At 42.9% G+C, this 13,811-nt stretch overlaps 1 protein-coding gene across 1 annotated transcript; it reads left to right on the top strand.

Annotated features, from left to right (window-relative positions):
* The first annotated feature begins 9,459 nt into the window (after window positions 1-9,459).
* Window positions 9,460-13,522, top strand: LOC110486783 (protein Tob1). The gene is made up of 2 exons (XM_036938916.2): window positions 9,460-9,814; window positions 11,409-13,522. Exon 2 carries the CDS (start codon window positions 11,629-11,631, stop codon window positions 12,640-12,642), a length of 1,014 nt encoding a protein of 337 aa, XP_036794811.1. The 5' UTR covers window positions 9,460-9,814; window positions 11,409-11,628; the 3' UTR covers window positions 12,643-13,522.
* Window positions 13,523-13,811: the final 289 nt, after the last annotated feature.

The raw sequence follows: 13,811 nt of genomic DNA, 5'->3' as shown, positions 1-13,811 counted from the left end.
TAGGACTAAAACTGATCTGTCATTGGTTGGGTGATGCTGTTAGGACTAAAACTGATCTGTCATTGGTTGGGTGATGCTGTTAGGACTAAAACTGATCTGTCATTAGTCGGGTGATGCTGTTAGGACTAAAACTGATCTGTCATTAGTCGGGTGATGCTGTTAGGACTAAAACTGATCTGTCATTAATTGGGTGATGCTGTTAGGACTAAAACTGATCTGCCATTAATTGGGTGATGCTGTTAGGACTAAAACTGATCTGTCATTAGTCGGGTGATGCTGTTAGGACTAAAACTGATCTTTCATTAGTCGGGTGATGCTGTTAGGACTAAAACTGATCTGTCATTAATTGGGTGATGCTGTTAGGATTAAAACTGATCTGTCATTGGTTGGGTGATGCTGTTAGGACTAAAACTGATCTGTCATTAATTGGGTGATGCTGTTAGGATTAAAACTCTGTCATTGGTTGGGTGATGCTGTTAGGACTATGACTGATCTGCTTTGCTGTGACAGACAGATACTATTTAACATGGAGGACAGGCCTCATTTGTCACGGTCGTCCTCCTCTTCGTCTGAAGAGGAGAGGCGAGAAGGATCAGAGGACCAATATGCGGCGTGGTAAGTGTCCATGGTGAATCTTTAATAAAGAAAGACTGAACACTATGCAAAAGAGTAACGAAAACAATAAACCAAATACGACCGTGAAGCTACAAAATGAGACCTGTGCTGAAACAAGCCATCAACATAGACAATCACCCACAAACAAACAGTGCAACCCAGGCTACCTAAGTATGATTCTCAATCAGAGACAACTAATGACACCTGCCTCTGATTGAGAACCATACTAGGCCGAAAACATAGAACTGCCCCAAAACATAGAAAAACAAACATAGACTGCCCACCCAACTCACGCCCTGACCATACTACATAAATACAAAACAGAAATAAAGGTCAGAACGTGACATCATTATGACATCACAGATCACATCACCTCATGCTACTGTTAATTATCTATCCTGTTGCCTAGTCATTTACCTATATGTACATATCTACCTCAATTACCTTGTACCCCTGCACATGGACTCGGTACTGGTACCCCGTGTATATAGCCAAGTTATCTTTACTCATTGTGTATTTATTCATTTTGTTATTATTTTAAAAATGTTCTCTCTGTATTGTTGGGAAGGGTCCATAAGTAAGGGTTAGGGTTAGGTTTTAGAGTTATGGTTAGGTTTTAGAGTGAGGGTTAGGTTTTGGAGTGAGGGTTAGGTTTTAGAGTGAGGGTTAGGTTTTGGAGTGAGGGTTAGGATGTTCTCTCTGTATTGTTGGGAAGGGTCCATAAGTAAGGGTTAGGTTTTGGAGTGAGGGTTAGGTTTTGGAGTGAGGGTTAGGTTTCAGAGTTAGGGTTAGGTTTTAGAGTGAGGGTTAGGTTTTAGAGTGAGGGTTAGGTTTTAGAGTTAGGGTTAGGTTTTAGAGTGAGGGTTAGGTTTTAGAGTTAGGGTTAGGTTTTAGAGTGAGGGTTAGGTTTTAGAGTTAGGGTTTGGTTTTAGAGTTAGGGTTAGGTTTTAGAGTTAGGGTTAGGTTTTGGAGTGAGGGTTAGGATGTTATCTCTGTATTGTGGGAAGGGTCCATAAGTAAGCATTTCACCTGTTGTTTATGAAGCATGTGACAAATAACATTTTATTTTATTTGACACATTTGATCCCAATCAGATTTTCATGCCTCGCTCACTCTATTCCTCCATCTCTCGATCTGTTTATGGTATTCACTCCTCCTTCCTTTCTACAGAGTCATAGGGCAAAGACAACAAGGAAAGGAACAAGGAAATACAAAAACAAAGTAATCTTGTATGCACAGAAATCACTGTTACACAAAAATGTAATGTACTAGGGCCTTAGAAAATCCTTGTTGCAGAGAACGCGGACGGAATCACGGAATCCAGACATTAAATCGAAATTCAGCAATATTCAAAAATGTATAGAACTTTGTAGGAAATCTCCTAATTTTTCAGCTGGTCATTCAGTACAGCACCATTTCTGTTTCCATTCAATTGAACATTCCAGAACTTACAAACGTACTGAACACAGCCCAGGAAGGAAATGCCCTTCAGGTCAGTGTGTGCGCTGTCACCGTGTGTGTGTGTGTATGCTTATTTGCCTATGTATGTGTGTCTGTGTGTGTGTGTGTGTGTGTGTGTGTGTGTGTGTGTGTGTGTGTGTGTGTGTACAGATGTAGGATCTTTATTTGAGCCAGTTTGCTACAGAAGGAAAATAATTCTGCAGCAATAGGAAATGTGAATTATTATGTGGATTATAATGAATACACATATTTTGTAGGGGTTGATAAATCTTTCCTAAGGGAAAATCAAGTCTTACATTTCAAAGTGGAAATTACAAACTTAAGACGCCTTTTCAAATACACTACACGTTTCCTGCAACAGCGGGATCAAATTAAGATCATACATCTGTATATGCTACATGTGTTAACCTCTTGACTGTTCCCTGTCGTAACTCAGGAGGGAGCGAGACCTGCATGGAGAGCATTAGCCAGGGCCTCGTGGGATTCACTGTGTCCTGGCCTGGCTGTAGTAGTCAGTGAGTCAGTGTGTTATTACTAGAACTGTAGACCCAGCTGATGCAGATGTTATCTATTCACACATCAGGAGTGTTTGTTGTGTTCTGTGAGCAGTGTGTGCATGTTTTTAGATGTGTGTGTAAGGCCAACAGAAGCTATGACGCATAGGAATAGGGGTAGTGACGTGTGTGTGTGTGTGTGTGTGTAAGCCTGTGCATGTGCATTTTTGTGTGTGTGTGTGTGTGTGCGTGCGTGTGTGCGTGTGTGTGAAGTGTGTGTGAAGTGTTAGCTCTACCTGAAAAGCAACACATGCTTTGATTGCTTACTCTGTGTACCCTTTTAAGGTCAGAGGGAAAGAGACATAATTACATATACTTCTACATTGGGTTATTGCATGAATGCCAGATGCCTAAACATGCAGTAGATGAGGAATTCATTCAGGATGTAATCAAAGCTATGGCAGATGAGAAGAGCTCTTAACTAAAACCTACGGTAAGATACTGTAGATATAAGAGCTATTTTGTAGCTCCCACTTCTGTCACAAGAAAATCAATAGGAAGGTGACCTGCATTGTTTTTGGTTGAAACTGGGCCATGATCCATTTGTGCATTTCAGCAAGCCTTCTTTAGATTTACAGATAGGGAATGTGTCTATGTTGACTGTGTCCCAGTCAGTGCTCCGCTGTCTGTGAATGATTTATCGAAGAGGCCAAGTCATTTATTTCATTTTTTAAACTTTATTTAACTAGGCAAGTCAGTTGAGAACAAATTCTTATTTTCAATGACGGCCTAGGAACAGTGGGTTAACTGCCTTGTTCAGGGGCAGAACAACAGATTTTTACCTTGTCAGCTCAGGGATTCAATCTTGCAACCTTTCAGTTACAAGTCTAAAACTCGAACCACTAGGCTACCTGCCATTATAAAGGCAGCCAGCTAAGTTCTCCTGGTGCTGCTGCTGTCGTGGAAACTGATAACATAACCTTGGCGTTTGCATGTTCTGTATCATGTAAGTCCTTGCAAGGCGTAAGTGTGTGTATTTAAGAGAGAGGAAGAAAGGCAGAGAGAGAGTGTGTGTGCGTGTGTGTGGTTCTGACTATGCACGTGCTGAGCCTGACTGCAGACTTGTGATGTGTTCTATTTAATGAGTAACCAAACATAGTGACAGCCTGTTCAAGAGGTGAGAGAAGGAAATGTTTTTTTCTCAGTGACACATTAAAATATCAGGGTTACCCATTTTAAAAGTAACCTTATTTAACTTTAAAGTAACTCAGTCATAAAAGTCTAGTTGTCTACCTTTATTTTATAAAATACCCTTGGCAATCAGTGGCCCTGGTGCCAGCCCTGATACTGTATATGTCACGCCCTGACCATAGAGAGTCCTCTGAATTCTCTATGGTGGTTTAGGTCAAGGTGTGACTAGGGGGGGTTATCTAGTATTCGTTTTTCTATGTTGGTGGTTTGCATGGTTCCCAATTAGAGGCAGCTGTTAATCGTTACCTCTAATTGGGGATCATATTTAGGTAGCCTTTTTTCCCACCTGCCTTTGTGGGATATTGTTTTGTGTTAGTGTGTTGAGCACTACGACGTCACGTTCATTGTATGTTAATTGTTTTCTTAGTTTCACTTTACTAAAATATGTGGAACTCAAATCACGCGCCTTGGTCCATCCTTCATGACAATCGTGACAGTATATTACCATTAATCTCATTCATATCTAGAGTACCATACAATACAACACCTTTGCTATGAGACTTGAAATATAGCTCAGGTTCATGCTGTTTCCATTGATCATCCATTGAGTCTACCTGTGGTAAATTCAATTGATCCTAAATGTTTAATCTTGTGAACTAAGTTTATTTATTGATTTGGTAAGGCACACACCTGTCTATATAAGGTCCCACAGTTGACAGTGCATGTCATAGCAAAAACCAAGCCATGAGGTTGAAGGAATTGTCCGTAGAGCTCCGAGACAGGATTGTATCAAGACACAGATATAGGGAAGGGTACCAAAACATTTCGGCAGCATTGAAGGTCCCCAAGAACACAGTGGCCATCATTCTTAAATGGAAGATGTTTGGAACCACCAAGACTCTTCCTAGAGTTGGCCACAGGCCCAAACTGAGCAATTAGGGGAGAAGGGCCTTGTTCAGGGAGGTGACCAAAAACCTGATGGTCACTCTGACAGAGCTCCAGAGTTCCTCTGTGGAGATGGGAGAACCTTCCAGAAGGACAACCATCTCTACAGCACTTCAACAATCAGGCCTTTATGGTAGAGTGGCCAGACGGAAGCCACTCCTCAGTAAAAGGCACATGACAACCCGCTTGGAGTTTGCCAAAAGGAACCTAAAGGAATCTCAGACCATGAGAAACAAGAACAACTCAGCCAGGGTCAATCCATCTAACATGTCAACTCAGGGAAAGTGCTTGATTGGACACACTGAATGAAACTGCGTGTGTGTGTGAGGACGTGTTTAACTATTCTTGTGGGGACCAGAACTAAAGTGTGTGTGTGTGTGTGTGTGTGTGTGATCCCACTGTCCTTGATGCGCTCCATAGCTATGCCTGTCACAGCTTAATGTTGTCCTTTTGTTTTTCCTGCTACAGTAAAAAATGATGTTTCTGTTGCGCATCAGAGACCATTAAGTCGTCACAGACCCAGTCACGTCGTCACACTCCTAACCCCTCCCCCCCACACTCCTATCACCCTCTCCCAGCCGGCTGTGACGTGACAGACAGGGAGTCAGGGAGGACAGCGGTGGGCTACAGTACAACTGCCGTACAACACTCTGTTTATTCCAATCTGATTTTATTCAACAACATTTTTTTTAACTAGGCAAGTCAATTATAGGAAGCACTACCACAGCCTAACCAAGAGGCAAAACACAGCAACACTATAAAAACAATGCGTCACATTGTCATAGTTTAGCTAACACTCCTGCTAGGGACCTACACAGCAGAGGAGGCTGGAGGGAGGAGCTATATGAGGGCGAGCTCATTGTAATAGCTGGAATGGAATGAATGGAATGGTATCAAATACATCAATCATATGGACACCACGTGTTGGATCCGCTCCATTCCAGCCATTACAATGAGCTCCTCCCACCAGCCTCCTCTGATACACAGTCAGTCCATACTAAACTTGGTCTGTTGTGAGAAGCTTGATTACCTCTGCTCCCCCCTTTCCCCTTCTATTTTCCTTTCCTCTTCCTCTTCTCTCACTATTCCTGGAGGGAGGAAGAGCAAAGCGAATCACTTTGAAGACTAATTGAGGATTAAAGACCTTAAAGCACCGTGCCACTTCTTCAGGGTAACATGTACCAGAAGAGGCAGTGAGGGGGAAATACAGCATGTTATAGGATTACACCTAAGACAATATCCCTAAGACAATCAGATGGCTTCTTTGTCTCAGCAAGACACACATACTGTTTACACACGTCAGCCTGACCCCCCCCCCCCCCCCCCCCCCCCCACACACATACACATCACAGGAGGCTGCTGAGGGGAGGACAGCTCACAATAATGTCTGGAACGGTGCAAATGGAATGTCTTCAAACACGTGGAAACCATGTGTTTGATGAATTTGATACCATTCCACCATTCCGCTCCATCCATTACCACAAGCCCATCCTCCCCCAATTAAGGTGCCACCAACCTCCAACCACACTCTATAAACACACTAATTTACCACATTTACCATGCGCATGTATACGCAAACGTACCCACATATCAATGACATGATACACAAACGTACCTACATATCAATTACATGATACGCAAACGTACCCACATATCAATTACATGATACGCAAACGTACCCACATATCAATTACATGATACGCAAACGTACCCACATATCAATGACATGATACACAAACGTACCCACATATCAATTACATGATTGTTTTTGTTTAGAAACAGTCAAATAATTCAGAATTCCAAGACAGTTGTAATTTTTGTGCGAACACAAATCAAAATGTTATGGACGGCTGTGAGGCCAACATGGAGGTAGGTTAGTATGCTGGAGTGTTATGGACGGCTGTGAGGCCAACACGGAGGTAGGTTAGTATGCTGGAGTGTTATGGACGGCTGTGAGGCCAACACGGAGGTAGGTTAGTATGCTGGAGTGTTATGGACGGCTGTGAGGCCAACATGGAGGTAGTTTAGTATGCTGGAGTGTTATGGACGGCTGTGAGGCCAACACGGAGGTAGTTTAGTATGCTGGAGTGTTATGGACGGCTGTGAGGCCAACACGGAGATAGGTTAGTATGCTGGAGTGTTATGGACGGCTGTGAGGCCAACATGGAGGTAGGTTAGTATGCTGGAGTGTTATGGACGGCTGTGAGGCCAACATGGAGGTAGGTTAGTATGCTGGAGTGTTATGGACGGCTGTGAGGCCAACATGGAGGTAGGTTAGTATGCTGGAGTGTTATGGACGGCTGTGAGGCCAACATGGAGGTAGGTTAGTATGCTGGAGTGTTATGGACGGCTGTGAGGCCAACATGGAGGTAGGTTAGTATGCTGGAGTGTTATGGACGGCTGTGAGGCCAACATGGAGGTAGTTTAGTATGCTGGAGTGTTATGGACGGCTGTGAGGCCAACATGGAGGTAGGTTAGTATGCTGGAGTGTTATGGACGGCTGTGAGGCCAACATGGAGGTAGGTAAGTATGCTGGAGTGTTATGGACGGCTGTGAGGCCAACATGGAGGTAGGTTAGTATGCTGGAGTGTTATGGATGGCTGTGAGGCCAACATGTAGGTAGGTTAGTATGCTGGAGTGTGTAGCTCCAGGACTTCTTTGGCTCTGGTCCTGGAGAGCACATGACCATGGAAACCTCTGAGTTGTTTGGAGTATAAACAGATTGCCAAGCCAAGGCCTCTGAGCTCTCTGTGCAGTACACTCTATCTCTCTGTACACTGTATGCATGCCACCAAGGTGTAGATCAAGACCCTGATCAAAGCTCAGTTGTTTTTTCCTGCCTAAAAAGTTAAGTGTATGATTCATGGAGGACAAACTGATCCGAGATCTGTGCCAAGAGGGCAGCTTCTATCTAAAACCCACCTGTCAAATAATGTGTCCTCCCTATCTATATGGTCAGACTGAGAAGCTATTGTAGACCTATTATAAACCCAATGTCCGACATCCACAACCACCTTTGGATGTCTTTATGCGTTTACAGCTCCCAATCCCCGACCTGCCTGCACTACAGCATGTGATTTTGCTTGTGTTCATGCTTGGCAAACCTAAGCATTTAAAGAATGTATAAAAGTCCACTATAAGCCAACCAGAAGCCACTTGCTTCCTCTTCACAACCATATTATGCTGGCATAGGAAGAGGTTATGTGATGTAATACTGGTGTTACTGTGGAAGTAATACTTCCATGGATTTGTGTAGTGTCTGTTATGGTAGCACGAGGCTAAGGAATGACAAGCCAGCACTACACATCATGTGAGGCTATTACACACCAGCAATAATCAACTTCTCATCAAAGTCTTTGTGTGCAGTTATAGCCTTATTGTTACCTGCATTTAGAACATTAACTATAACAGTTATCAATGTAGTTGCATTACAAATGCCACAAATGTTGACAAAACACTTTTAAGGAACACAAAACAATTATTGTGGTGATGTTGATGCGCTTGTGTGTAGGCCTGCGAGGTGTTACAGTACACACACCTGTTATGCGTCCCCCCACAAGGTCTTAGTCATGGTAAATGCCAGATATGTGTGGTAAAAGATTACAGTCCTGGGTTTAACATGGTAGTGAATGTGTGATAGGGTTAACAGCATGGAAAACTACTGGCCTTCTGAGCCTGATAGGTGCATAATGTGAAGAGCAATGAGCAGTATGCACATTATTCTTATTGGTGGTAACACTTTACATTGAAGTTTCCTTATTATAGAGTAATTACATTCAATAACAACAACATAAGAGATCGTGAAGATACCTACATTTTGTTGAATGGAAAGAGTTTGTTTTGCATTACGGTCAAACCATTGTGTAGCCATTTATACAGGGTGAGTACACGTTTGCTTACATCAACCAGAGCTCAGTAGCTAATGTATATTTAGCTATGTACAATTGAAACTCGAGAGTGCCCTGTCCACCCAGGTATGACGTGGGCTGCTACATCAGCACCTTGGATACGGGCACACCATTCACCAAAGAGCTCCTGCCCCGTTTTTAGCCAATCAGCGGAGTGTTTTCTCGATAGGAGATCAACCCCACCCCCTTCGCTTCCAACATTATCGTTCCGCTTTGGGAATGTCCTTTCCGACAGAGCTGTAGATTTGACTGAAATTTCCAAATGCAACCCCCGTTTCTTTTACTCATCATTTTCGAACTGCCATTCTCTGATCTAACAGATTGTGTTTGCTCTAGCATGGTAATAACGCATGGTTATTACGGTTTCATGGGTGAGAGTGTATTCAGCTCAACAAATTGCTCGCTCATTATTTTAAAACATGTCAAATAAATAATTCGGAAGCACTTGGCAATACCAGTTAACCTATTGGAATGCAAGTATTCCGTATCATAGCCTTGTCGAGGCAATAGGGGAGATATATCTCGGCTGAAATGATTGATACGCTGATCTAAATCATGTTGGATGTCAAGCAAAGGCATATAATCTATCAACTATGCATCACTGAAAATACATAATCAAAATATACTATATGCAAATGACATAATTTAGCATATGTCTGACTTCATAATCGATATATTTTTGTCTGCTGTCAGAGACATAGGAAAAGTGTGACGCAAATGTTCTTGTTATGGGCGTCTCTTCATTTTTATGCCTTGGATTGACAGTATAACTAACCAATACACTTTCGAGTTTGTACATTTCCAGCAGGCTGGATTCCCCAATTTGACCAATTGCAGGCCCAGATTTGGTGCTCGTATTGTTTTGACCTCTGAAACCGCATCACCGCCTACCTCGTGCCCATGGCGGAGGAAAGCTATAAATATAGGCGCATGACAGCCGACTGGGACGAAGTTGTAAAACTCCCAGGTAGAAGGGAAACATTCTGCAAGCCTGCTGAAAGGGGAAAACGCCAAACAACCTAAAAATCTAAACTAAAGCAAAATAAATAACGATAACCTATCGACGTCTACACGTACTGGAATACTTTTTTATGTTAATATTATATTATATGTGAAGAAAGTATTTATATCTACCCTACACTTCTATTTGCACTAACGGTACTTCAAAACTACTGAGAATCTTTTATTTTGTACGAAAAAGTAAGTATTGCTTTTGGCTCAATTAATCTTTGCGTGTTCGATTGGATATCCATCGATCATCTATAGCCCAGTATTCTTGATGAACTATTTACCCCCGATTATATCGCAGGGGATTTTAATCAAGTTGATTTGCTGCGTCAGTCCCTGAAGTTAGGGAGGGGTAGCCTAACTAACTGAAGCGTGTGTGGGAGAAAGAAAGACGGGATATGAGCTAAATAGTCATCTACATTTGCTTGACTATCAAGACTGACTGTCAAATTATTGAAAGAAGAAACTTGCGGAGAGGCAATAGGCTATGCATGGAATTGTGTTAATCTCTTTTTTGGCCCAGTTATTAAATCTCCAGGTCGTAAAGAATTAATAGTATATCAAGTGGTAATTTATAGGTCCGCAGAAAGGTAGCTGCTCACACTGCCTCAAACGAACAAAACCATCCGCTGTAGGGCAGAAAACCGTCTATTTCGTAATGACCGAGTATGATTGTTTATTGGATACAGCTTATTTTGCATTTTCTTCTGTACTTGGCCATATCCAAAATGAATAGACTAGTTGTTACATTTTGCTAAACCGTTTATGTCGACACTGTTCCGATAATAGCAACTCCTAACCTTTATATCCCCTGCCTCGCCTAGTCGACGTTTACTGCTACATTTTAATCAGCATACTAAGTAGTGCGAGTTGAGAGCCGCCAATCTGATACAATATTTACAGGGTACATTTTTCTATCGCCAGCCTGATTGCTAATATGTAACTGTTCTGTAAAAAAAAAAGTGCAGTATGCCTTTCCGAATGTAACTGCGACTCTGTGACGTTGGCAACATTGTAACGAGGCTAGCTATTTATTATGTAACACGATCAGTTCTAGTGCTTCTCTATAGCTTCGTATAGAAAAAAACAGCACAGCTCTTTCTGTGTGGAGATTTCTAACATTCTGAAAAACGTTTTCATCTACTGTGAAATCTTTAGGTTGTTCATGTTGAGTTGTAGATATGCAGACAAATTCACTAGATCCCCTTGCTTATCATGGCTATTTATACATTAGGTCGTTCTGTTCCATAGCGTGACATTGCATCGTTAAAGATGATTCAGGCTATAGACCTTGATACTGAATACGGCATTGTTCGGGAAAGCGCTTGTAAGTAAGGGTTTCACTACTGTTTTACACCTGCTGTATCCTGTGCATGTGACAAATAAACGTTGCGACTTGAAACAAGACAGAGAAGAGGTGAACGCTTGATCCGTCATAGCATACTAGTTGATTTGAGTGTTCAGACGGACTGCAATTTTATTCTAGATGTTTCCCTCGGGAAGTAAAGGGTTAACGTTTAAAGGGCATTCTATTGCATTCCTTTACAAAGTCTGCAGTAGTAGACTCAACCTCAGTCAAGTTGGCGAGGACATTGCCACCCACATCTTTGAGAAGTGTTGCCTATTTACAAAATGTTGTCCAATTATACCTAATGTTACTGAAGTAATGCAAATTCTTCATGGCTTGTATCTAGTGGAGGGATGGTTCATGCCTTTTAATGTCTTATTGTTTTGCATATCTGTCTGAACAATACGCTAATCATTTTTTATCTTTCTCTTTTTTCAGGAAAAAACAACGCTCAACCTTGTGGAAGAACGCCTCTTGCAACTAGTTTTTAGAGCAGTTCCACAAAGCTCTAGTTCCTTTTGCCTGGTGTTGACCCAACCCATCACACCCTACCCTGCCTGGAAGCACCTACGCCACCCACCACAGATACGTAAAGCAACTCAACAGGACGCAGCTGCCGACACCTCTTCTCGCGCCCGGAGCAGTTCAGCAGCCAGCTATGCAGCTTGAAATCCAAGTAGCCCTCAACTTCGTCATCTCCTACCTTTACAACAAGCTGCCGCGGCGACGGGTCAACATCTTTGGCGAGGAGCTTGAGAGGCAGCTCAAGGGGAAGTATGAGGGCCACTGGTACCCAGACAAGCCATACAAGGGCTCTGGATTCAGGTGCATCCATGTAGGGGAGAAGGTGGACCCGGTGGTAGAGAAGGCAGCCAAAGAGAGTGGCCTGGACATTGAGGATGTGCGCCATAATCTGCCTCAGGACCTCAGTGTGTGGATCGACCCCTTCGAGGTATCCTACCAGATCGGGGAGAAGGGGCCCGTCAAGGTGCTGTACGTGGACGACAGCAATGAGAGCAGCCCCAGTGGTCTGGAGCTGGACAAGGAGATCAAGAACAGTTTCAACCCTGAGGCCCAGGTCTTCATGCCCATCAGCGAGCCTGTGGTGGGCCCCTCTCCGACTTCCAGCTCGCCCTCGCCTCCCTTTGGCCACTCGGCTGCTGTCAGCCCCACCTTCATGCCACGCTCCAACCAGCCTTTAACCTTCACCACCGCCACCTTCGCCGCCACCAAATTCGGCTCCACCAAAATGAAGAGCAGCAGCCGCAACAACCAGAACGGCAACGGTGGCCAAGGCGGGCAGGGCCAGAAGGTGGCCCGCACCTCACCCACCAACCTGGGCCTGAATGTGAACACGCTGCTGAAGCAGAAAGCCATCTCCACCTCCATGCACTCTCTGTACGGGTTGGGCCTGGGCCAGCAGCAGGCCTCAGCCCTCAGCCCCAACGCCAAGGAGTTTGTGTTCCCCAACCTCCAGGGCCAGGGGAGCCCGAGTGCCCTATTCCCCGGTGACAGCTCCCTCAGTCTCAGCCCGCTGCAGTACAGCAATGCCTTCGACATGTTTGCGGCCTACGGAGGTCTCAACGACAAGTCCCTTATGGACGGCTTGAATTTCAGTTTGAACAACATGCAGTATTCGAACCAGCAATTCCAGCCAGTGATGGCCAATTAGTACACAGATACTACAGTACTAGTACACAGAAATGACCAGAGATATGTGATATGGGGGAAAAAAAAGACTAAACGCACATCAAAATAAAATAGGAAACACAATTTCCAGGAAAAATTGAAAGTGACTTGTTGTCGACTGTAAGATCTGTGTTCAAGTCCAAGCGCATGAGCCTGAGGGTGAAATGACTTTGTCCCCTTGAGTTATCTTTTTTTACGATGAAGCTTGTAGTACAAGATGTCCAAGCTTGGTTACCTAAACTTCGACATGCATCATTATTTCTTTTGCCAACCAAGCACAGAAATGATTTTTTACGGGACTGTTTTAAAGATAAAGAAGAAAAACAATACAAGTCATGGCCTCTTTCAGTATTTAAGACATAACTGGACATGCCAATTTTCCAAGGATTGGCATTAATAAGTGGGATTTCCTGGTCTTTTTTCTAATTGTATAATTTAATTTAGTACAGAGTTTGTAAAATATCAGAGTATATATTGTTTCTACGACATGGTACTGCATTTATATCTTTTTACTACTACAGTGATCCGTGATGGCTGCAGCGACTTTAGGTTCTTTTTTTAATGAAATTGTGAAATGAATCCCTCTAAAAAACATTGACTATTCTAAAGATTGTGTACAGAATATTCCATAGTGGTGGGATTTAAGAATATTTGCTTTTTTGAAAAACAAGAGTTGTATTTTCTGTTAAGAGTTTAAAGATTTTTGCTATATTATGGACAAAATGTAATCGTATATTAATTTTGTACCTACATTGTGCAATACTTGATAAAACAAACGGTATAACAAAGTATTTGGAGTCAGTGTCTTACATGTTAAGCTGAACTGATCATTTATTAAGTTTGTATTAAAAAGCTTGAAAATATCCCCTGGTCTATCTTCTCATTGGTAGTCTGGTCTTGTTGATTGGACAATGGACATATGTATGAAGGCAATATTATCTAGTTTTCCATATGCCATTGAATTGTTCAGTACACACACTTTATCATAACCATAGGAGTCCTAGCCTATCCTTAAGTGTCTAATTTACCTCTGGTCAGCATACTCCTGGTGCACTGGCTCAAGACCTTGCTCTCGACACATGGCTCAAACCTGCAGTGTAACTTGTCATTTGCAAAGGCCTCGCATAATATAAAGTACTGACATGTCAGCAT

Source organism: Oncorhynchus mykiss, chromosome 12, assembly GCF_057628025.1.
Source record: "Oncorhynchus mykiss isolate SJ-2025 chromosome 12, ASM5762802v1, whole genome shotgun sequence".
Lineage (NCBI taxonomy): Eukaryota > Metazoa > Chordata > Actinopteri > Salmoniformes > Salmonidae > Oncorhynchus > Oncorhynchus mykiss.
This window is presented reverse-complemented; position numbering and strand designations above follow the sequence as displayed.

Coding starts and splice junctions, on each gene's coding strand:
- LOC110486783 (XM_036938916.2), top strand. CDS start 11,629: ATGCAGCTTGAAATCCAAGTAGCCCTCAACTTCGTCATCTCCTACCTT.